This window comes from Sus scrofa, chromosome 18 (genome assembly GCF_054392235.1).
Source record: "Sus scrofa isolate SSC_HxYL_T2T_F1_AM1 chromosome 18, Sscrofa_HxYL_maternal_Yorkshire_Landrace_v2.0, whole genome shotgun sequence".
In the NCBI taxonomy this organism is placed as follows: Eukaryota; Metazoa; Chordata; class Mammalia; order Artiodactyla; family Suidae; genus Sus; species Sus scrofa.
In genome coordinates this window covers 41,677,325-41,697,734 of record NC_139400.1, presented here as the reverse complement: position 1 = coordinate 41,697,734, position 20,410 = coordinate 41,677,325, and the positions used below count along the sequence as shown (strand labels likewise).

Sequence of the window (20,410 nt, the reverse complement as noted above, 5' to 3'; positions counted from 1 at the left end):
TAAAAATGAATAATAATGGAATTATAACAAAAAGATAAAAAATGGAATTGAATTATATGCTACCGTCTTTCTTTAAAAAGACATACTTGCTTAAATTTGTACAAACTAGCATGCTAAATTAAAGGAAAGCATGTCCATTTATTTCCTCATTTCTCCAAACAACACAGGAACCTACAGTGAATGCCATTATGTAAGTGCATTCTCTGAATATGAAGAATGATGCAATGGTTTCCATGGTAACTACTCATTTTATTGAATAAATTGTGGGGTTTAAAGCATTCTTTTAAAAAACAAATCTCAACATCTCAGTGTGCCCGGTAAGTCTCCTTCTATTGATACCTATTAAATAATAACTATAGGCTACCTTTGAGGGTGGCTAAAAAATCGAGGCTTGAGTTGCCAAGGGAAAAAAAACCTTGAATTTAAAGTTTGAAAAATGAATCACATAACTACACTCAGAACAAAAGACACTTAGCTTTAATCTTCTAGACTAAATGCAAAGTGTTTGTAATTCAAATGTAACCTGATTTTACCTGCCTGTTCCTTCACTCATAATTTTGCTTCTAATCCTAACTTAACTAAGTATAAGAGTAACACAAGAAGGCTCCCACTTTTCAGTCTTCTATTATTGCAATTAAACTAAAGCCAGTGCAAAAAAGAAAGTTATTCCTCATTTTGATCCTTAGAAGAAATATCTACTGAGCACATAAAAAATTTGAGAATTTTCACTGTCGATTTCCTATTAAAAAAAGCTCTGTAAAAAAAGCCTACATTTTAAAATACTAAGGATACCTGTAGATCCCAACTATAAACACTCCTCAGGCCCAACGAAAAGCTACTACAGCTTCTTCTTTTGCTCAAGATCTTCCATAAGAGAGGTCCCCAGCAATGGCAACCGGAATCTGTCCCCTTAGGAGAGTTAGTAGTTACACAGACCATTCGAAAATAAACAGTATTTCGAGCACCTGACCCAGATCTCTTCCTCTCCCACCTGAATAATAAGATCCAGAATTTGAAGAATGGGGGAGGGGGGCAAGGATGGAGCCCCTCCCCCTTTTAACAAGGTGAAGTCCAGTCAGCTAAAAGGCCTGCTGACTTGGCAGCCCTGGAAGCCAAAGCGAGGAAGCTCTTGCCCGGGCTAAACCCGCTGGAATGAGGTACTAGGTAGGGGGTCTGACGGGGCAGCAAATCAAACAGGCAGGTCAAATGCGAGGGAGTGCTTCTTTCAGTCCGTCTTTCTCGAATGGATTCTACCTGCCTTCGTGTTTCAGCTTCAGGTCTCTTGCAACAAGAGACCTCCACCTCCTGGGTGAGGGTCTATGTGTTGTATGTGTGGTGACAACAATCTCAGCACCCCAGCTGGGGACAGGGATGGGAGGAGGTGGGGACTCGGCTCCTCCAAAGGCCTGGAACGCTCCTGAAGGGCCCTCGAAGAAAAGGGGGCGGGAGGAGCGCGCCTGACGCCTACAGAGGACTCGACCAAGAAGGGGGCGTCCAGGCCTGGGTGAGCGGCCCTGGCAGGGGCTGACGTGCAGCTCCTTCAGGTTGTAATGGTGGCCTCGGGGGGGGGGGGGGGAGGGGAGAGGTTGACAAGGGGCTGGGGGCGACGAGGCCGCCGCTTCCCCCCCGCTCAGCTCGCTGTTTACCTTCCCGGTACTTCTTGCGGAGCCGCCGGTGGACGCTCTTCACCACCCCGGAGAGCTTCTCCTGCTCCAGCTTCCGCTCTTGCTCCCGGGGCGGCGGGGTGCTTAGGGGCCCGGCCCCGTGCCCGCGAGCAGCGCTTCGGCCGCCGGCCCCCGGCTCCATATCGCTGCCGCCGCCGCCCCTCGGGCCCCCGCGGACGCCCGCCTGACGGAGGAGGTGGGGAAGGAGGAGGCAGCAGCGGAGGCAGCAGCGGGAGGAGGCAGCGGAGGCGGAGCGACGGCCTTGGAGGTGGACCCTTGCTCAAACACCCAAGCTGATTGGCGAACTCTGGAGGGCTGGGCGGAAACGGAAAAGGCCAAGGGCCAATGGACAGAGAGCGCTAGGGGCGCACCCGCTTGTTTGGGAAGGCGAGCAGCTGGAGGAGGCGGGGCTTGCAGGCTACGTTGTCGAGGCGGTGGCACTAGGCCAGACGCTTCTCTCCTTTCCCCGCCGCTCCTGGGATCCTGTGCGCAGGCGCTGTGGTGAAGCCACGGGAGACGCGCTGTGAGCCACGCGCTTGCGCGTCTGAGTTTGCTTAGGTTGGATTTTGTTCTCCCGCCCAGCTCTTTCACATTTTTCAGCCATTACCCTTCCTGCGAGTTATATTCTGGCATGATGTGATCAGGGTCCTCTACCTGAGCTCCCGCTGCACCTGGTCAGTTGTAGGTTCCCTTTAGCTGCATAGCGCTGAGAAGGGCTTTAGAAATGAAGGCAGCACTGGAATTTTGTACTTTAAGGAACCCAGGCATGGATGCTTTGTTAGGTGCAAGAAGAGGTCTAGCTAACAAGTACTGGTTTAATTCACGGGCCAGCAGTGGTTAATGCCTCTAGTTCCAGTGCTGAGCAAAAGACATAGAAATTGGAGAAAGGAGAGGGTCAAGAAAAACAATAGAAGATGGTGGAAAAGGGAGAATGGGTAGTTAAGAATCCACAACAGATGCACTCAAGAACTTTTATGGTGGTCCTCCCGGGTGTCAGAGAAAGACTGCTTTGGTCTAATTCGCAACAGAACTTGAAACAGTTTTATTTAAAGATGACCTGGATGACCTCCCACCCTTTAATTTGGTGGGTTAATCTATGCGGAGTGTGCCTAGGGGGGTTTGGCAACTTGTTCTACCTCCTTAACTCCTGATTTCATGGGAAGCTTATGGGGAATGTGGTTACAAACTTCTGTCCCAGAAAGGTGGAAAGCTCTTTTCCAAAGAAAAGACTGCATTAGCTTGGAAAGTGGTACTTGGGCTGCTGGAGTGTCAGAGATTCAACCGGCTGAGAGCCCTTAATGAATTGTGCTAGGTTGTAGTTTTCAACTCTCCAGAGTTTATAACTCTCCAGAACATAGGGGGAATAACAGGGAGGAAGTAAAGGGAGAAATTGGTGAAATTTAAGATGGAAGATGTGTCCCTACCTGCCCAATGAAGAAGCAGATCAGACACAAATAAACTTCATAAGAACTAATTGTAATTATGAAGAGAAATTAAACGCACATGCCTAACAAGATGAAGATAGGAGATTTTATTTGGGAGGGGATTTCATTTGGAAAAAGGGGAATTTGATAAAGATACCTCTTTTGGTTCTTTCCGTATTTTAATATGAGGCAGACAGATATAATGGAATTTATAATACGGAAGATTTAAGATGGGAGTTATAATTATAGTAAAGAGAGCATTAAAATTTTGTTTGTACTCAACTGTAGTTAAAAATTGTTTCTTCTCCATACTACTACCAGCAAATGAACTTTTAAGTCCTTTTAAAAAGTAGAGATGTACACTGAAGGCCATCTGGGAAATACAGAAGGGTAAAGAGAGTAAAAGTGCTAAGAGAGTAGATCTTAAGTTTTCTCATCACCAAAAAGAAGTGATGACTATATAATGGGATGGAGGTGGTAGCTCATACCATGGTAGTAATCATTTTGCAATTTATAAGAGTATAAAGTCAATTGTACACCTTAAACTTACACAATGCTATGTGTCAATTGCATCTCAGTAAGGCAATTTACTTTACTGAGGGGGGAAAAGTAAACATTACCTGGAAACCCACCACTGAAAGATAAAAGCTGTTAATATTTTTTAATTCTCTTTTATATATACTTATCTCAAATGGGATATATCTTGATGGCTGTGTGGTTATCTATCATGAATAGCCCATGATTTTAATGTGTTCCCAACTATTGTATATTTAGGTTGTTTCCAGTTTTTCTGTATTCCAAACAGTACTGTGATGAACACCCTTGTACACAAATGCTTGTCCTTTTCTTTAATTATACATTTCACTAGACAAAATTTCTAAAAGTTGAATTTCTGAGTCAAAGGGTTAAACATATTAAAGGCTTTTTATGTATATTGCAAAGTTGCCTTTTTTAAAAAGTGGTAGCAATTTATATCTCCTCTAGCTGTACATGCGTCTATTTCCCTGCACCTTTACCAAATATAGGTAGTACAATTTACGAAGTCATTAATGAGTTTTTTTTAAAGGTCTCTACTTTTAAGAAATATGTAGGAGTTTTCTGCTGTTTCTTAGGCTAGTCTGGTTGGCGTAATTTTTAACACTAAATACTAATATAAGATCAAGTGAAGCAAACTTAATTTATCTAGTCGTTATCTTTCGAGAAAATTGAAGAGCTCCATCTTTTTATTTTTTCGTTTCACACTTTCTTGAGAAGCAACTCAAGAATAGAAACGAAACAGCTGTATTTTAGTGTGAATGAATTCACATAGGGCAAAGGCCAACGTGCCCTGAGAAATACTAATACTGAATTTTCTTTGGAAGGCTATGGTAACTGGTCCTCCAAAGGAGTTTATTATCTTCTTCCAGTTTGAATTAGTAATACTGGGGAAAGCTTTCTCACTGCTAAGGTATCAGAAGAATGGTAATAAGATTTTCTATTTAAGTAAAATAATTGTCCCAACTGCTAGTGAGAAGGATTCACTGCAGGAAGTAAGCTTAATGCCATAATCAAAGAGCATATTCTACACTCAGGAAAATATAAGCAGCTTCCTGTAGCTCTCTCCATGTGTGACAGAATTTCATTTACTGTAAACATCATTTTAAAATTTTCTCATTATTATTTTAAATGGCTGTTGGGAAAAGAGATGTTGGAATAAAATAGTATTTACTGAACAGGACAAACCAGTCAGGGAGGAAGAGACATTTCTAATGACTGCACTAAATCCCTGAAAACTACATTTCTCATCCTCATTCTTTGCCTTACCTGATGGACTTTTGCACATTTGGTATGTCAAAGCAAGCGTCCTAGGTCATAGAACCACTCAGTATAGTAAAATGTCTTTGGCAAGAAAAATACCATGTCTTCTTTGTAGCTGTGTTCTTTGTGAGGAAAACAAACTCCCATAGACAGAGAATCAACATATACAAGTAAGGTGTATTCTGTTTTTGGTATGAATTCAGAAATATTAATTGGTGATGAAAAGTAAACTTGTAAAATCCATATCAAAATCTGGGTGGTGGCACTGAGTTAGCAAATGGAAATATTCTGTGTTCACTTTGCAAAAGTGTTGTACTTTTATTGCTGCATTTACTGAGTTTTCCTATAGGAGGGAGTAGACTACACAATAGAAATTGAGTTACTGGATTATCTAAAGCACTAATCATTGGTATTTTTGACTGCTTTTTGACCCTCTTTATCATCAAAATCTTAAAAAAAATTAGGTTTTAACATTGTGTGTTAAAAGTATTAACACTAAATTTATGTTTATAAAATATACAATGGGTTCAATAGAGCAAAAAAACTTGATGAACCTCTTTTTATTGATGGTAGAGCTATTCCAAGCTGGTCAAATTTTTGGCTCATAGCTATTTAGAAATATAATTTTTAGAAATTCAATTAAAATGAGAACTGGAAAAATAAAATCTATATTATGTTTTAAATATTTATATATTATTTGTATAATTCTTATGATATTAAAGTATCTATAAAGTTTAAGTACTTTTTTCTAGTAATTCAAATTTTTTAAATGTAGATGTATCATTAATTGGACACAGAAACTACTGAAAAGCTTTTATATTTCGTATTTTATTTCAAATCATAGAAACTTTTTTTGGAAAATGTACTTAATGTTTTGATAGAAACAAACACATCAGAGAACTTGGAAGAAAAGAAATATTTTCAGTGATATATTTTCATTCAATATGGCAGATTACATCTTTAAAATTCCTTCTATTTATTGAAAATAAAGTTATTTTCTTTAAAAATTTGCTTACACTTACTAGTATAGTCTCTAATGCAATTCTTAACATATCTGCCAACTTAAACATTTCTAAAATAACACAGATTAGCTGTTTTACCAGTTAATATGCAAAATGATAGTAACCATTAATTACTGCCTCATTCCAAATGCAGCCATAAAATTTATAATATTTTGTGACATACTAATGAAATGCAGTTAATACCACAACAGTGCTAGTATAGGAAAAGATGTACGTAGGAAACGGGAAGTATTCTCGAGGTAATAGATGATGTCCTTATAACGCAGAATAGGACTGAGAGATTTTTTGCATCCTGATTCTAGCTTTACGTTAACTTTCAGAGCAAGGTACTTGATTTCTCTGAGACTCACTTTTTCTCCTTTAAGTGTAAAATGACGAGATTGGATTAAACTAGCATATTTCAACTTTTTTTTTTTTTTTTAAACTCACAGTATGGAATACATTTTAGGAGTCCCTACTGTGGTGCAGTGGGTTGAACATCTGACCTCAGTGGTTCAGGTCACTGAGGAGGCCGGGATTCAATTCCTGTCCTGGTACAGTGAGTTAAAGTATCTGCTGTTGCCACAGCTACAGCTCAAATTCAATCCCTGGCACAAGAACTTCCATATGCCACGGGTCCAGCCATTTAAAAAATTACAGTTTACATTGGGGCCTGTGATATGTATGTATATATAAATATGTATGCATATATACATAAATATAAATATGTATTATAAAAATACATATATATCTTCCATATATGTGTATATAGACACACATATATAATTAGGACAAAATGTTCATCACACAATACTTAAATGCAATCAATGAGGGTAGTTTCAATTCTATTTAGTTTTTACAACTATGGAGCATCTTACGTTGCTTTTCATCATCTTCTAATGAGTCATAGTTTAAAATTTGGAAAACACTGTCAATTTAAAAGATCCCTTTCAACTCTCAAAACATCATAATTCTATGACTCACACTGATTTTAAGAATGCTTTGTGATATGTACCTTGCCATGTTGAGGCTACTCAGTACCTTTTGAATATCATTTTTATATTTGGGGAATTTCCTCCATTATGAATATAGGCTCAAATAATTGACTAGACTCTGCTAATCATGTTACCTAAAATAAACTGTCTGTCCGGAAAAGAGAACAATGAAGCAGAAGCTACAGGGAACATTTTGGTTTGTTGAAGGAGACTGTGCTGGTTTTGGGTCTTTTAGGATCATAGCTACTGAGGTTCCATTTTCCAGTGTCCAACACATGCCCTTCAAGCCAAGAAACAGAGGTAGTAGGGCTCTGACCCGACACAGTAGTTGCTGGGTCTGACTTAGGTGTTGTTCTGGGCTGGGTCGTATGCAGGTCCGCCTTGCTGGTCTTTCTGGAGTTTGGGGTGGGGGGGCACAGAACATCCTTTAATAAATGTATTTTTCTATTTGAATGAGTTCTATTTTTTTTGCACAAAAGTGTCTAGTGAAGAGAGATCTCAGAAGAGAATTGGGTGATCTGGAAGCAGTTTTCATTAGCTTTCACTGTGACAATTCATCGTCTGTTATCTGATGGGTACCTCAATATCCTCAGCTGCCAAATGATGTTGACTTGCTATTTTCACTAAGTTGTTATATGAATTAAAGAAATATGAACCGAAGACAAAAGCAAATAAATGTGATAGGTATTATTTATTTCTAAGGGGCCTGAAAAAGTGAAATTTTCTTGAATGTAGAAAGCTAAATTTAGAATTTCTTTTATTGAATATACAACAGTCTCCCTTTAGATTTTCATGGTTTGTCACTGAATCATCATTTTTTCTTTTTCTAAAAGTAGAGCATGCTCCAAAGAGCTTATATTAGGTCTGAAATTACAAGGTGTTGTTATATGTCAAAGAATGAAGAAATCACAATATATTTTCTAAAGTTGACCACATATCTCCCCCAAATTTAAAAAATAGAATTTTTTGAAAAGCCAAATCAAAATTTCCTGACATATTTATTAAATATGATATTTCCAATTTATGTAGAGCTTCTGAAAATTCTTTATTCTAAAAATTACTCTTTTATTCAGTAAAAATGTATTCAGCCATGGGTCAGAAGACTCAATATTGTTAGACTGTCATCTCTCCCCAAGTTGACATAAACATTCAGGGAAATTCCAATAAAAATCCAAGCAAATCTTTTGGAGAACTTGACAGACTATTTCTAAAGTTCATGTGGAAATACAAACAAAAACAAACAGACAAAAAACACCAACAAAAAACCCCCAGAAGATTCAAAACAATTTTGAAAATGAAGAAGAGTTGGAGATTTCAAAATTTAGCATAGAACCATGACAATCAAGACAGTGTAGCATTGGCATAAAGAGAAACAAATTGATCAGTGGAACAGAAGAGAACACTCAGAAATAGACCCACACATGGATAGACAACTGGTTTTGCCATAAAGTTGCAAGTGGAGAAGGGATAGTTTTTAACAAATGTTGCTAGAATAATTGGACATCCATATGCAAAACAATGTCCTTCAATCCCTACCTCATGCCATATATAAAAATTAACTCGAAATAGAACACAGACCTAAATATAAAACCTAAGACTGTAAAATTTATGGAGGAAAATCTTTGTGACCCTGGGTTGGGTGAATATTTTTTAGATATGTCACAAATTACAACATATAAAAAAATTTAATAGGAAGGGTTACAAAGGAGCAAGAGGAAACTTTTAAGAGCAATAGATATGTTTATTCTTGATTTTGGAGATAGTTTTTTGGGTCTGCACAGATATAAAAATTTATTGCACTGTGCTTTTTTTTTTTTTTTTTTTTTTTTTTTTTTGACTGTGCCCATGGAAGTTCCCAGGCCAGGAATGAAACTTGTGCCATGGCAGTAACCAGAGCCATATCAGTGACAATACTGGATCCTTAACCCACTGAGCCACCAGGGAACTCCTACATTTTGCACTTCAAATGCGTGTCCTTTACTGCATATTAATTGTACCTCAATAAACTTGTTAAAAGTAATATATTCCATACCTATTTATGCCAGTCATTCTGCTAAGTCTTGTGGATTTAGGAGCAAAAAAATTAAAAAAATTTAAAAAAAGAGAAAAGAAAAGAAAGGGAGAGAGAAAGATTGTCTGTATTGTCATAAAGTTTGCAGTCATGAATAAGAGGGTGCAAACCAATGGAATTCTTATTTATTTACTATTTCTAAAATTAAGTGGACATTTGATACTTTCTAGTTATTTCTTTTACTACCTAGATAAATTTAATGTAAAAATAGCAAAGACTTAACATATCTGTAACTGAGAAGATATATAAAATTGAAAGAGATATATCAAGCAATTTTTGAATATAGACAAGAATATAGACATCTTAACAGTGCCCATGACTTTAAAGTAGAAAATGAAAGACAAACTTGAAAATTCTTATTTTGGTTTAATTCCAGTAAGTCGATAGGTTTGGGATTGAATATATTCCTTGGATTTTTGTGTTGAATTGAAATACATGCTGCTTAATTTTAGGAAAATATATTTTTTAAAGAAAATTTCCCATGAAATATCAGACTGGTGGCAGACTATTTGAAGAAAAGTATAATACATTTTTTTACACTATGGTTCACTTTACATGTTTTGGGGAAAGTATCAAATGGGGAAAATATTTTGTTAGGTATTTAAAAATATTTATGGCATTCCCATTGTGGCTCAGTGGGTTAAGGACCTGACATTGTCTCTATGAGGATTCAGATTCCAACCCTGGCCTTGCTCAGTGGGTTAAGGATCTGGTGTTGCCACAATCTGCGGCATAGGCCCCAGCTGCAATTCCAGTTCAACCCTTAGCCTGAGCACTTCCATATGCGGCAGGTGCAGCCTTAAAATAAAATTATCTGTCAAATTTATTTTGGCCTTTAATAAATTGACATATGAGGGTTATAAAACAATCATAAAGATTAACTTTTCTCTTTGACAAAACCCTGCAGTAGGTGATATAACACTTTTAAGTAGAGCAATCAAGCAAAGAAAATTGTGAGCTAGGTAACCAACCTTAAGCAATGTAGCTTCACTTAGATGTTTTGGGTTTTTATATGATGATTTTATACTTCTCCTTTTCTTCCTTCTTCATTACATCCTCTCCCCCACCCAACATCTATTTCAGTATTTGCATCTTAATGTTATTCCTATCTTCCTTTGTTAAAAGATAAATAACATGAGAAGGAACATTTGACCTCTTTTAAAAAATAAATTAACCGGTCATCTTATAAAATCTTAGGATTTTAAGATGCTAAATGGCAGAGAAGACAAAGTTGGGAAAGTAAATAACAGTGAAGTAAGAGATCCTCACAGATAAATTTTACTTGTTACAATTTTAGCCCATATCAAGAAACAAAACAGTGATTCATTTCAAAATTTAGCAATTTAAAATAGTATCAATCATTTATTTGCCCAAATTTTCTGAAATTTAGGCAGGGTTCAGACACGATATCAGGTGAGTAGCTCAACCACTTCTAGAAGACCCACTTCCTAGATGACCTCGCTCAAGTTTTCAGCATATTGGTGCTATTTCATCTGGGAGCTCAGGGCCAGGGCCGTCAGGTTTCTACTGTGACCTTTCCACATGGCTGGGTGGGGCTTCTCACAGTATGATGGGTTCAGAGTAGTTAGACTTTATTCAAGGTGGCTCACTTCCTCCAGAGCACAAAAGATACTTCTAGACCTTCTTTAGGTCAAATTGGTCAAATACATCCTGAACAATTCTTTCTGCATTTCCTCTGGATCATTTTTAACTTGTCTCTTCTACCTGTAATGTCCTCCTCCATGATTTTTGGCTAATCTACATCTTATACTTCCTCCGAGATCCCGCACCAGGAGCACATCCTTCATGAAAACTTTCCTAAATATTCTATATTGGTATGGTAACCTTTTCCTTTTGAAATCTGATAACTTTAGTCATCTGTACTATTCATTTCACTGAAAATAACAATCTTACATTGTTATTTACTTTCCTATGGATAGTATATCCTTTCTACTCAAACTACAGTGTGATTCTTGAGGACATAAACCAAGGTCCATATCTCTATATCACAGTGCCCACCATGTAATATGTGCTAAATAAATGTTTGATGGCAAGGACAGTTGGAAATTGGGGCATTTTAGTTCTTTTTAGAAGATATTATTCCACTTGAAGTGAGGTATGCCTTAAATTTTTATAGATGCTTTGTAAAAAAAAAATCCATTTGAGGAGATGTTTATCTATACTATCAAAGAGGAATTTAAATTACTCATTAGGTACAATGAATTTGGATCATTTATTTTATTACGTTTTGTTCAAGTCTTTTTTTTTTTTTTTTTCACTTTGTATCTCTTGGTCTTTCTCACTGATCCAAAGAAGCAAAGCCTCTTTGGAATGTTCAGCATCTGTGAGGTAAGCCTAGAAAATGCAAAGTTAAAATTAATTAGCATGCAAATAATGAGAAGAAATGTTTATTAACCTAATTGTCTTCAACTGGAGAGTGAACTAAAGGAACTTTAACAGCATACCTTTTCTGAACCACATTAGCTCTATCAACACAGATCTGTGATCAACACATTAACTTATTTTGTCCTCTACTACTTCATATGTTTACAACTATTATGACTTGGAGAATAATAAATGCACCATCACAGTGAGGAAAGAGAACTGGTGAAAACAGGAACTTGACAAGGAAAAAGTTGGATCTGTAAAACAGTGAATTCAATTAAAAAAAAATGTCTTGGCTTACAGATGTGTCAGCATCTTCAATAGCAGTTTCTTTTCAGGACACTGAAGTGATTTCAGTTCGAAGAAGTTTCTGAACTTTTAACTCAAGGCAATGAGCCAGTTAATAGGAGACTGGGTTTTGTGTAGGAAGCAATTACCCCAATTGATAGGAAACTTGAGAAAATGAGCACAAGCTTTAATGAGATCGTCAAAAAGGTCATGTGTCTGAGACCTGAAAGGGAGTTAAAGAGGAATGATGGTGGGAGAATTCATTAAAGACAATGCCATGAAAACCAGTAAAAATATAAATGAGATATAGTGTCATTGGATCTACCTCTCTAAAAGGCCATATAATTAATTTACCTAAATATAAGGTGATCTCAAGGTATTTGGGAGCAAGGAGTCCATGGCTCAATCGGAGTTTGTCAAAGATTTGGTTTTAGTTCAACCAAATAAGTTATAATAGAATAAGTCATTCTATACTGATGTATATTCTAGTTTATATATAACTTTTGGAAAGAGCAGGTCATAAGCACTGTTTCTACTTCCTCTTAGTTACTCCTCAACCCACTGCAATCTGGTTTCCACCCCCACCACTCTACTGAAATTGCTCAGAGAAAGGTTAGCAATCATGTGATTGTCAACTATGTTAACCTCTTTTGAGCCCTCAGCCTACTTTGCCTTCCAGCAAAATTTGACATTATTGATCATTTTTTCTTCCTGTAATGCTTTTTTTTGGCTTCTAAGACAGAGTTATCTTATTTTTCCTTTATGTCTCTGATTGCTTTTTACATTCTTCTAGTTCTATCTCTTCTGCTGGAGTTTTCCAAGGGAGCTCCTATCTTTTCTCACTTTACATCATCTTCCTGAATGATCTCATGCAATCCTAACGTTTCAGCTATTACCTTTGTGTGTCTCAAATAGTGATTTTTCAACTCTTTCTTGAGTTCTGGATTTGTCATTGGATTTACTGTAACTCTTTAGGCTAGATATTGCCTCCTCAAACCTTGGTGGAATTTTGTTTGTTTTCTTGTTTTTCAGTCTCATTTATCAGCCATCCTATTTACCCTATTACTCAAGCTTAAAATCTTGGAATACTCTCTTCTTTTTTTTTAAATTTATTTTTTATTGTTATTTCCCCAACACACATTTTCCCTCCCCACTGTATAGCATGGGGACCCAGTTACACATACATGTATACATAATTTTTTCTCCCATTGTCGTGTTGCATTGTAAGTATCTAGACATAGTTTTCAGTGCCACACAGCAGGATCTCATTGTAAATCCATTCCATGAGCAATAGTTGGCATCTATTGACCCTAAGCTCCCAATCCCTCCCCATCCCTCCCCCTCCCCCCAGGCAACCACAAGACTATTCTCCAAGTCCATGATTTTCTTTTCTGTAGAAAGGGTCATTAGTGCTGTATATTAGATACCAGATATGAGTGATATGGTATTTGTCTTTCTCTTTCTGGCTTACTTCACTTAGTATGAGAGTCTCTAGTTCCATCCATGTTGCTGCAAATGGCATTACTTCGTTCCGTTTTACGGCTGAGTGGTATTCCACTGTGTATATATACCACATCTTCCTAATCCAATCGTCTGTCAATGGACATTTGGGTTGTTTACAGATCTTGGCTATTGTGAATAGAGCAGTTGTTATTTGTGGACTTATTAATGATGGCCATTCTGACAGGTGTGAGGTGGTGCCTCATGGTAGTTTTGATTTGCATTTCTCTAATAATCTGGGTTGTTGAGCATTTTTTCATGTGCTTGTTGGCTATCTGTATATCTTCCTTGGAGAAATGTCTATTCAGGTCTTTCGCCCATTTTTGGATTGTTGGCTTTTTACTGTTGAGTTGTATAAGTTGCTTGTATATTCTAGAGATTAAGCCCTTGTCAGCTGCATCATTTGCAACTGTTTTCTCCCATTCTGTAAGGTGTCTTTTTGTTTTCTTTTTGGTTTCCTTTGCTGTGCAAAGCTTGTCAGTTTGATTAGGTCCCATTGTTTATTTTTGCTTTTATTTCTGTTGCTTTGGGAGACTGACCTGAGAAAATATTCATGATGTTGATGTCAGAGAGTGTTTTGCCTGTGTTCTCTTCCAGGAGTTTGATGGTGTCTTGTCTTATATTTAAGTCTTTAAGTCATTTTGAGTTTATTTTGGTGCATGGTGTGAGGGTGTGTTCTAGTTTCATTGATTTGCATACAGCTGTCCAGGTTTCCCAGCAATTCTTGCTTAATAAACTGTCTTTTTTCCATTTTATGCTCTTGCCTCCTTTGTCAAAGATTAATTGACCATAGGTATCAGGGTTTATTTCTGCATTCTCTATTCTGTTCCATTGGTCTGTCTGTCTGTTTTGATACCAGTACCACACTGTCTTGATCACTGTGGCTTTGTAATATTGCCTGAAGTCTGGGAGAGTTATGCCTCCTGCTTGTAAAATAACTGCTTCAGACTGATGTGCTCTATATCATCTAGAAGAATTGTGCCATCATAAACAAGACCTATTCCTCAAATATTGAGAGTATATTAGCACCAACACTGTTCTGAGCTTTGGGGATATAAAAATGAACAAAATGGAAACACACAAACAAACAAAAAACAATTCTTCCCTCATGAAATTTTTATTTTAGTGAGAATAATACCTCAAAGATTCTGCTTTAGGGAGGCTTAAGCCTTGGAAGTTAGTGTTTTACAATCTGCCTAGGTTATTCTATGTATAGCTGGGGTTGAAAACATCGTTTTAGGATGATACACTCCTTATTGCCTTTTTTTGGGCCATGCATCTCTAGAGACAACTTTTTCTATCAGAGTGAGAATTCACTTTCAAAGTGTCACTCACTATTTGCTTTTTTAACTTAAAAGATTTTAGAATAAAATGAAAATGTAAGATACAATGCTATAATACAATGATTTACTCTGCTTAGCTGGACACAGAATCCATTCAAGAGGAGTGGAATAATTTGAATTCTCTCCCCTTTAGAATGTAAATTTGAATCCTGAAGGCAAAAAGAATCTTAACAAGGAATAGAAAATATCTTTCTAGTTTCCCTTTCCCAAGTAAGCACTGTTTTGTAAGGTTGGAAAATTTCTTGTTCCATTTTTTTTCTCACTACTTTTTTTTAATTACTCAATGAATTTTATTACATTTATAATAGTACAATGATGATCACAACCCAATTTTATAGCATTACCTATATTTAATATTTATATCTGATTGCATGGAGAATTGTATGTAGTGCTAACGATTCATGGAGGATAATTATATGCTATAGGTCCATATTCTCTAATGACATTAAAGAATTCAAATTTTGCAAGTGAATGTATAGTCTGTAGATACCTTCTGATACTATATTTTTAAGACATTGATGGCATTTGCAGATAAGTGTTTTATTTTTCTTTTTTCTGTTTCGGGGGGCTGCCCCACAGCATATGGAGTTCCCAAGGCCAGGAATCAGATCCAAGTCACAGTTGGGACCTATATTGCAGCTGTGGCAGCACCGGATCCTTTTACCCACTGTGCCAGGCAGAGGAGTGAATTTGCATCATGGCTCTTCAGAGATGCCCCAACCCCATTGTCCACAGTGGGAACTCTGTGATATCATTTTTATTGAGTAAAATATGGGTGCAATTTGGTGAGTTACAATAGATGAATATAGTCATGTAAGCATTAATTCAAATAAGATATGGAATGTTTTCATCACTCCAAGAGATTACATTGTATACCTTCTGTTCAGTGTTCACTCCACATATATAACTGATGTTCTAATTGTGTCACCATAGAAATATATTTCCTATTCTTCAACTTTTTGTAAAAGGAATAATACAGTCAGTGCTCCTTTGTGTCTGACTTCTTTGAAACAACATGATATCTTTCATATTGATTCATGTTGTTACACAATAATACATTTTTTCCTATTGCTGAGTAGTAGTCCATTGTATAAATAGGTCATATTTAGTTTATTCAACTGTTGTTGGCCCTTTAAACTGTTTCTGCTATTAACATTTATTTACAAGTATTTGTGTGGACATATATTTTCATTCTCTGGACTAATGAAATAGAAACACTAGTTCATAGGGTAAGTGTACATTTTACTTTATAAAGAACTGATAAAATTTTTCCAGAGTGGCTCTGTCACCCTAGCAATGCATGAAAGTTCCATTTGTCCTACATCCTTGTTTATAGTTGGTATTGTCAGCTTTTAAATTTTAGCTATTTTAAGGGTATGAAGTGGTATTTCATTGTGTTTTCATTTGCATTTCCCTTATAACTAATTAAGTTGATTGTTTTTCACATACTTATCATACTTTTAATTCTGGAATTCCATTTAGTTATTTTATATAGTTTCATTTCTCTGCTGAGATTTGCCTCTCTGTTCACTCATTTTGACAGTCTTTTTCCTAAGTCATGAACATAATTATTTCTTTAAAGACCTTGTATGCTAATTTTAACATCTAGATCACTCTTTCTATTGAATCTTTTCTCTTTTATCTAGGGATTATACTCTTTGTTTCTTGGTATGTCTAATACTTTTGATTAAACACTGGATATTATAGATGATGGATTGTAAAGATTCTGGATTTCATTATATTTCTCTGAGAAGTCTTGATTTTTGTATAACCAGGAAATTATGTTACTGACTGATAACCATGCTCTTGTAGAGGCTTGGTTTTTATACTTTCTTAGGGAAAGTTTTGCCAAAAATCTTAGGAATTAGTTTTGTCCTTAGTGTTAAGATATGTGATTTAATCCCAGAAAGTAGTTTTTTCTTTATCAACAATCATAATTGTCCTGAGATTTCAGTAGAAAGCTTCGGGTGCTTATCAAGTCCCTTCGACTTAACTGACTCAAACTCCAAACTCCATCTTTTCTGAGGTTCCTGGCCCAATTTTTTTTTTCCTTACTGTTGCTTTTTCTGGTCATCTTGGCATCTGCTTTAAATATGTGCAATTTGGGGGTTACCCAAGCGTTTGATAGTAGTTTATATAAAGATGTTGGAGCTTGCCCCTCTATGGACTTTTCCCCCCGTGGATTTACCCACTAAATTTTCAGTTACTTTGGCAGCCCCAAATTCTGTCCTCTGCTACTTAAGACAATATGACTGTGGCTTTCTGCTCATAATTGCTCCATATCCTCAGAGGAAAACATTATAAATATAAATCTCATTGAGTTCAGTTTCCTTCTTTTCTAAGGGTCGAATTCCTTCCTAGTTCCTGCTTGGTTTTGATTATTCTACAGTGCTTTAAAAGAGAGTGTCTTTGTGTGTATTTTACCAGGATTTGTGATTCATATTTACAAGAGATTTAGTCTGATACTAGCTACTGTTCTGTTACAGTATTGTTACCATTACTATAAAAACAAATTTCCTATAAATACCCTCTTCTTAAAATCCCACTTTATGATATAACAATTATGGAAGACATAGTCCTAGTAGAAGACACTGAGATTATTTAAAGGGCTAGCCAAATTCTCATTTAAACACAAATTTGCCAACTAGATTGTGTTATAATGCCTCTGTATTCTCCTGGGGGTAAAATATTCTGAGGAATTTCCAGTGGATACCAAATATTATGAACTGAATTGTGTCCCTACAAAATTCTTATATTAAATGTCTAACCCTTGATGTGACTGTCCTTGGAGATAGGGCCTTTAAGAAGGTAATTAAAGTTAAATGAGGTCATAAAGGTGGGGCTCTAAACTAATAGGACTGGTGTCTTCATAAGAAGAGGAAGGGACACAAAGCTCACTCACTGTCTCTGCACATACACAGAGGAAAGGCCATGTGAGTACACACTGAGAAGGTGATTCTCTGCAAGTCAGGAAGTGAGCTCTCACCAGAAACCAAAAATTGCCATCACCTTGATCCTAGACTTCTTGTGTGAGAAAGTTAGTTTCTATTGTTTAAATCATTCAGTGTGTGGTACTTTGTTATAGCAGCCCAAGAAGTCTAATCATCAAGACTGACAACCTTGACTATTCAAGTCATGTTGTTAATTACTAGGCTAATAGCCATTTAGATTTCTTTGACCAAGTAATCTTATTATTTTCCTTAAATTTTCTCTTCCTCTCCATGTCCTTTATATTTTGAAATCATTCATATTCACAAATTAGAAGATAGGACCCAATTCTTAAGATTTCTTGAATGATTCTGAAATTCTCTAGAACATGGAAACTGACGGTGAAATGCAATATCTCGTATTTAAAAATGTGGCATCAAACTTACCTTAGATTTGTATTACGTCAAACGTGTCACTCAAGATTATATTCAGAGGTAGGCATTAAACAAACTGAATAAGGAATCTTTTACCATCATTCTTGTGAGTACTTTTGAGAAAGGGGAAGATTTTTAGGTTTTCCAGTTTTGGTTCATTTAACTATATTGCTACTATTGTTAAGCAAAATAAATATGTTATCATAACACTATAATCCAATACTATACGTGATTTTATATAATTTTATAATAGTAATGTATTATAATAGTAATGTACTAAGTGTTCTAATATATAGTACAGTGCTGATTTACTGTCAGTTTTTTTCCAGTTGTAGCCACACAAAAGAAATAGTTTAAAATTTAAGGGGGGGGAGGTTCCTTGTTAGTGAAGTACGTAGTGCATTAAGGGGGGAGATAAGACTATATACATGCATTAGACAGTTTCAACTTCATAGAAAGTCTATCTTATCTTTAAAATTCTGAGTATTTTACAGTAAGATGATTAGGCTTACCACAATATCTATCATATTGCATAATTTTATAATTAGAAACTATCACTTCATTCTTCTGTAGACATGCCATCACAATGGGACAATCTCATGATTTTACCTTTATGAATCTTTTGGAAATGAATGTTTATTAAAAACCTGAATTTAGTCATGCAGCATGAAAGGGGAGGAGCATTCACTGGCTAACAATTTGGATCACATTGTTATCTCGTTATATTACCATGATATAATTATGGGATAGATATAAAAATGGCTGCTTTAATTTCCTATCATTAAGTCTTAGGTTATAGAGTTTAGCATTCCTATTTTACAGATGAAGAAAAGCAGTTCATAGAGGCTAATCACAGAGATTCCTTAAGAAGTAAAAAGAAAAAAAAAAACTTATTTTAAAATTGATCTTTCCTTCCCCCACATCTAAATTCAGTTGATAATCATTTCTCCAAGTGTATCATGTCTCATGCATATAGAAAAACAGAGCTTTCTGTTTGCAAATGTTAAATGTTTATTTCTGGTACTTGAAAAAAGAGCTATGCTATGGAATGGGAAATTGGATTGCATTGATAGTGCAGATTAGAAAACAAAAATAACTTAGAATTTTCTAGAGAGAGGTACTAAAAAGCTCAATATAAAACATATGGTCAAAATAAAACAAGATGCCAAGTTAAATCTTTAAAAAATTAATCAGCAATATCTAACAATATTTAGACATTTCTAAATTATTGTATATCCTAACTCACTAAGTTATATTGCTCCTTGAATGGCCCTAACAGATGTTAGATTTCATACATAACTTGGTAGATGTATAACCCTTGCTTTTTCTTCATAGCATATCACTATCATTTCTGATGCTATGGAATCAGTTAGTTATTTGGAAACAGTAGCATTCAGGTTCTTTACCAATTATCATAAAGCAGTAAATGTATATAATGGAAAAATTATCTTGGCTTCAGGATAGACTAACCCATTTTACAGTCTCATTTATTTATGAACCTATTTGTCCATCCTTCGTCAATTTGTGTAAAGCTGAAAAAAAATGTCAGGGAAAGAAGTTGGCACTTTCAGTGTTAGAAGCAAAATAATTACACAAAGGATGGAATGTGAAAAGTTTTTAGCAACATGGATGGACCTAGAAGTTATCATGCTAAGTGAAGTCAGCCATACAATGAGACACCAACATCAAATGCTTTCACTGACATGTGGAATCTGAAAAAAGGACATACTGAACTTCTTTGCAAAACAGATGCTGACTCACAGACATTGAAAAACTTATGGTCTCTGAAGGAGAGAGTTTGGGGGGGTGGGGGTATGTACTTGGGTTGTGGGATGGAAATCCTGTGAAACTGGATTGTATGATCATTATACAATTACAGATGTGATTTAGAAAAGAAATGGCTTAATCAGAGCAAGATATTTAGGGTTCTTAATTTTATCTGATGGCTCCGAAGAGATCAAAGAGAAATAAAACTACCACTCTCTCCACTTCTTATAATCTGGGAATATAAAGAAAAAAGGATAAAAGAGATAGTATTTTTATTGTTAAAAAAAGTCAAAGAATTACTGTTGCTACTCCTCAGGGTGTTTGTCTAGATCTAAACAATAAAGCTTGAAATTCCCATATAGTTTTTATTTCAATTTCACTATATTTCAATATTTCCACTGCTGAAATGTTGGCTTTTGCAGGCTTTTTAGGAAAAATACTTAATGATTTAAACAATTGAATAAGGAACTGGAGTGGTATTCTTGGAGGGAATAGCATAAGGAAGTCAGGAAATCTGTGTTCTGAATTCAACTTTGACACTAACCTGCTGAATAACTGAGAAAATTGCTAAACCTCTTTGAGGAACACAGTCCATCTCTAAAATACGGACACCAAACCAGATATTGCTGCAATTTTTTTCTAATAATTGTTTTGCCTCTGCTTTCACAGATATCAGGTGATTTGAGAACATAGTGAATGCACAGCAAGGTGTGGAATTAATTATTTCCACATAAAAAGATTCAGTTTGGTTGGTATTTTTTTTCCCAACCAAGGAGTCAATTCACAATGTAGAAGGTAGAATCTTGCTTGAGA

At 36.0% G+C, this 20,410-nt stretch overlaps 1 protein-coding gene across 1 annotated transcript in view; it reads right to left on the bottom strand.

Moving 5' to 3' along the window:
* The window catches only part of BMT2 (base methyltransferase of 25S rRNA 2 homolog), a 102,469-nt gene extending 100,597 nt beyond the window's left edge, over window positions 1-1,872 (bottom strand). Inside the window, exon 1 of the mRNA XM_021079235.2 lies at window positions 1,647-1,872. Within this exon, the coding sequence (XP_020934894.1) occupies window positions 1,647-1,806 (160 nt within the window). The 5' untranslated portion in view covers window positions 1,807-1,872. The remainder of the gene's footprint in view (window positions 1-1,646) is intronic.
* Window positions 1,873-20,410: the final 18,538 nt, after the last annotated feature.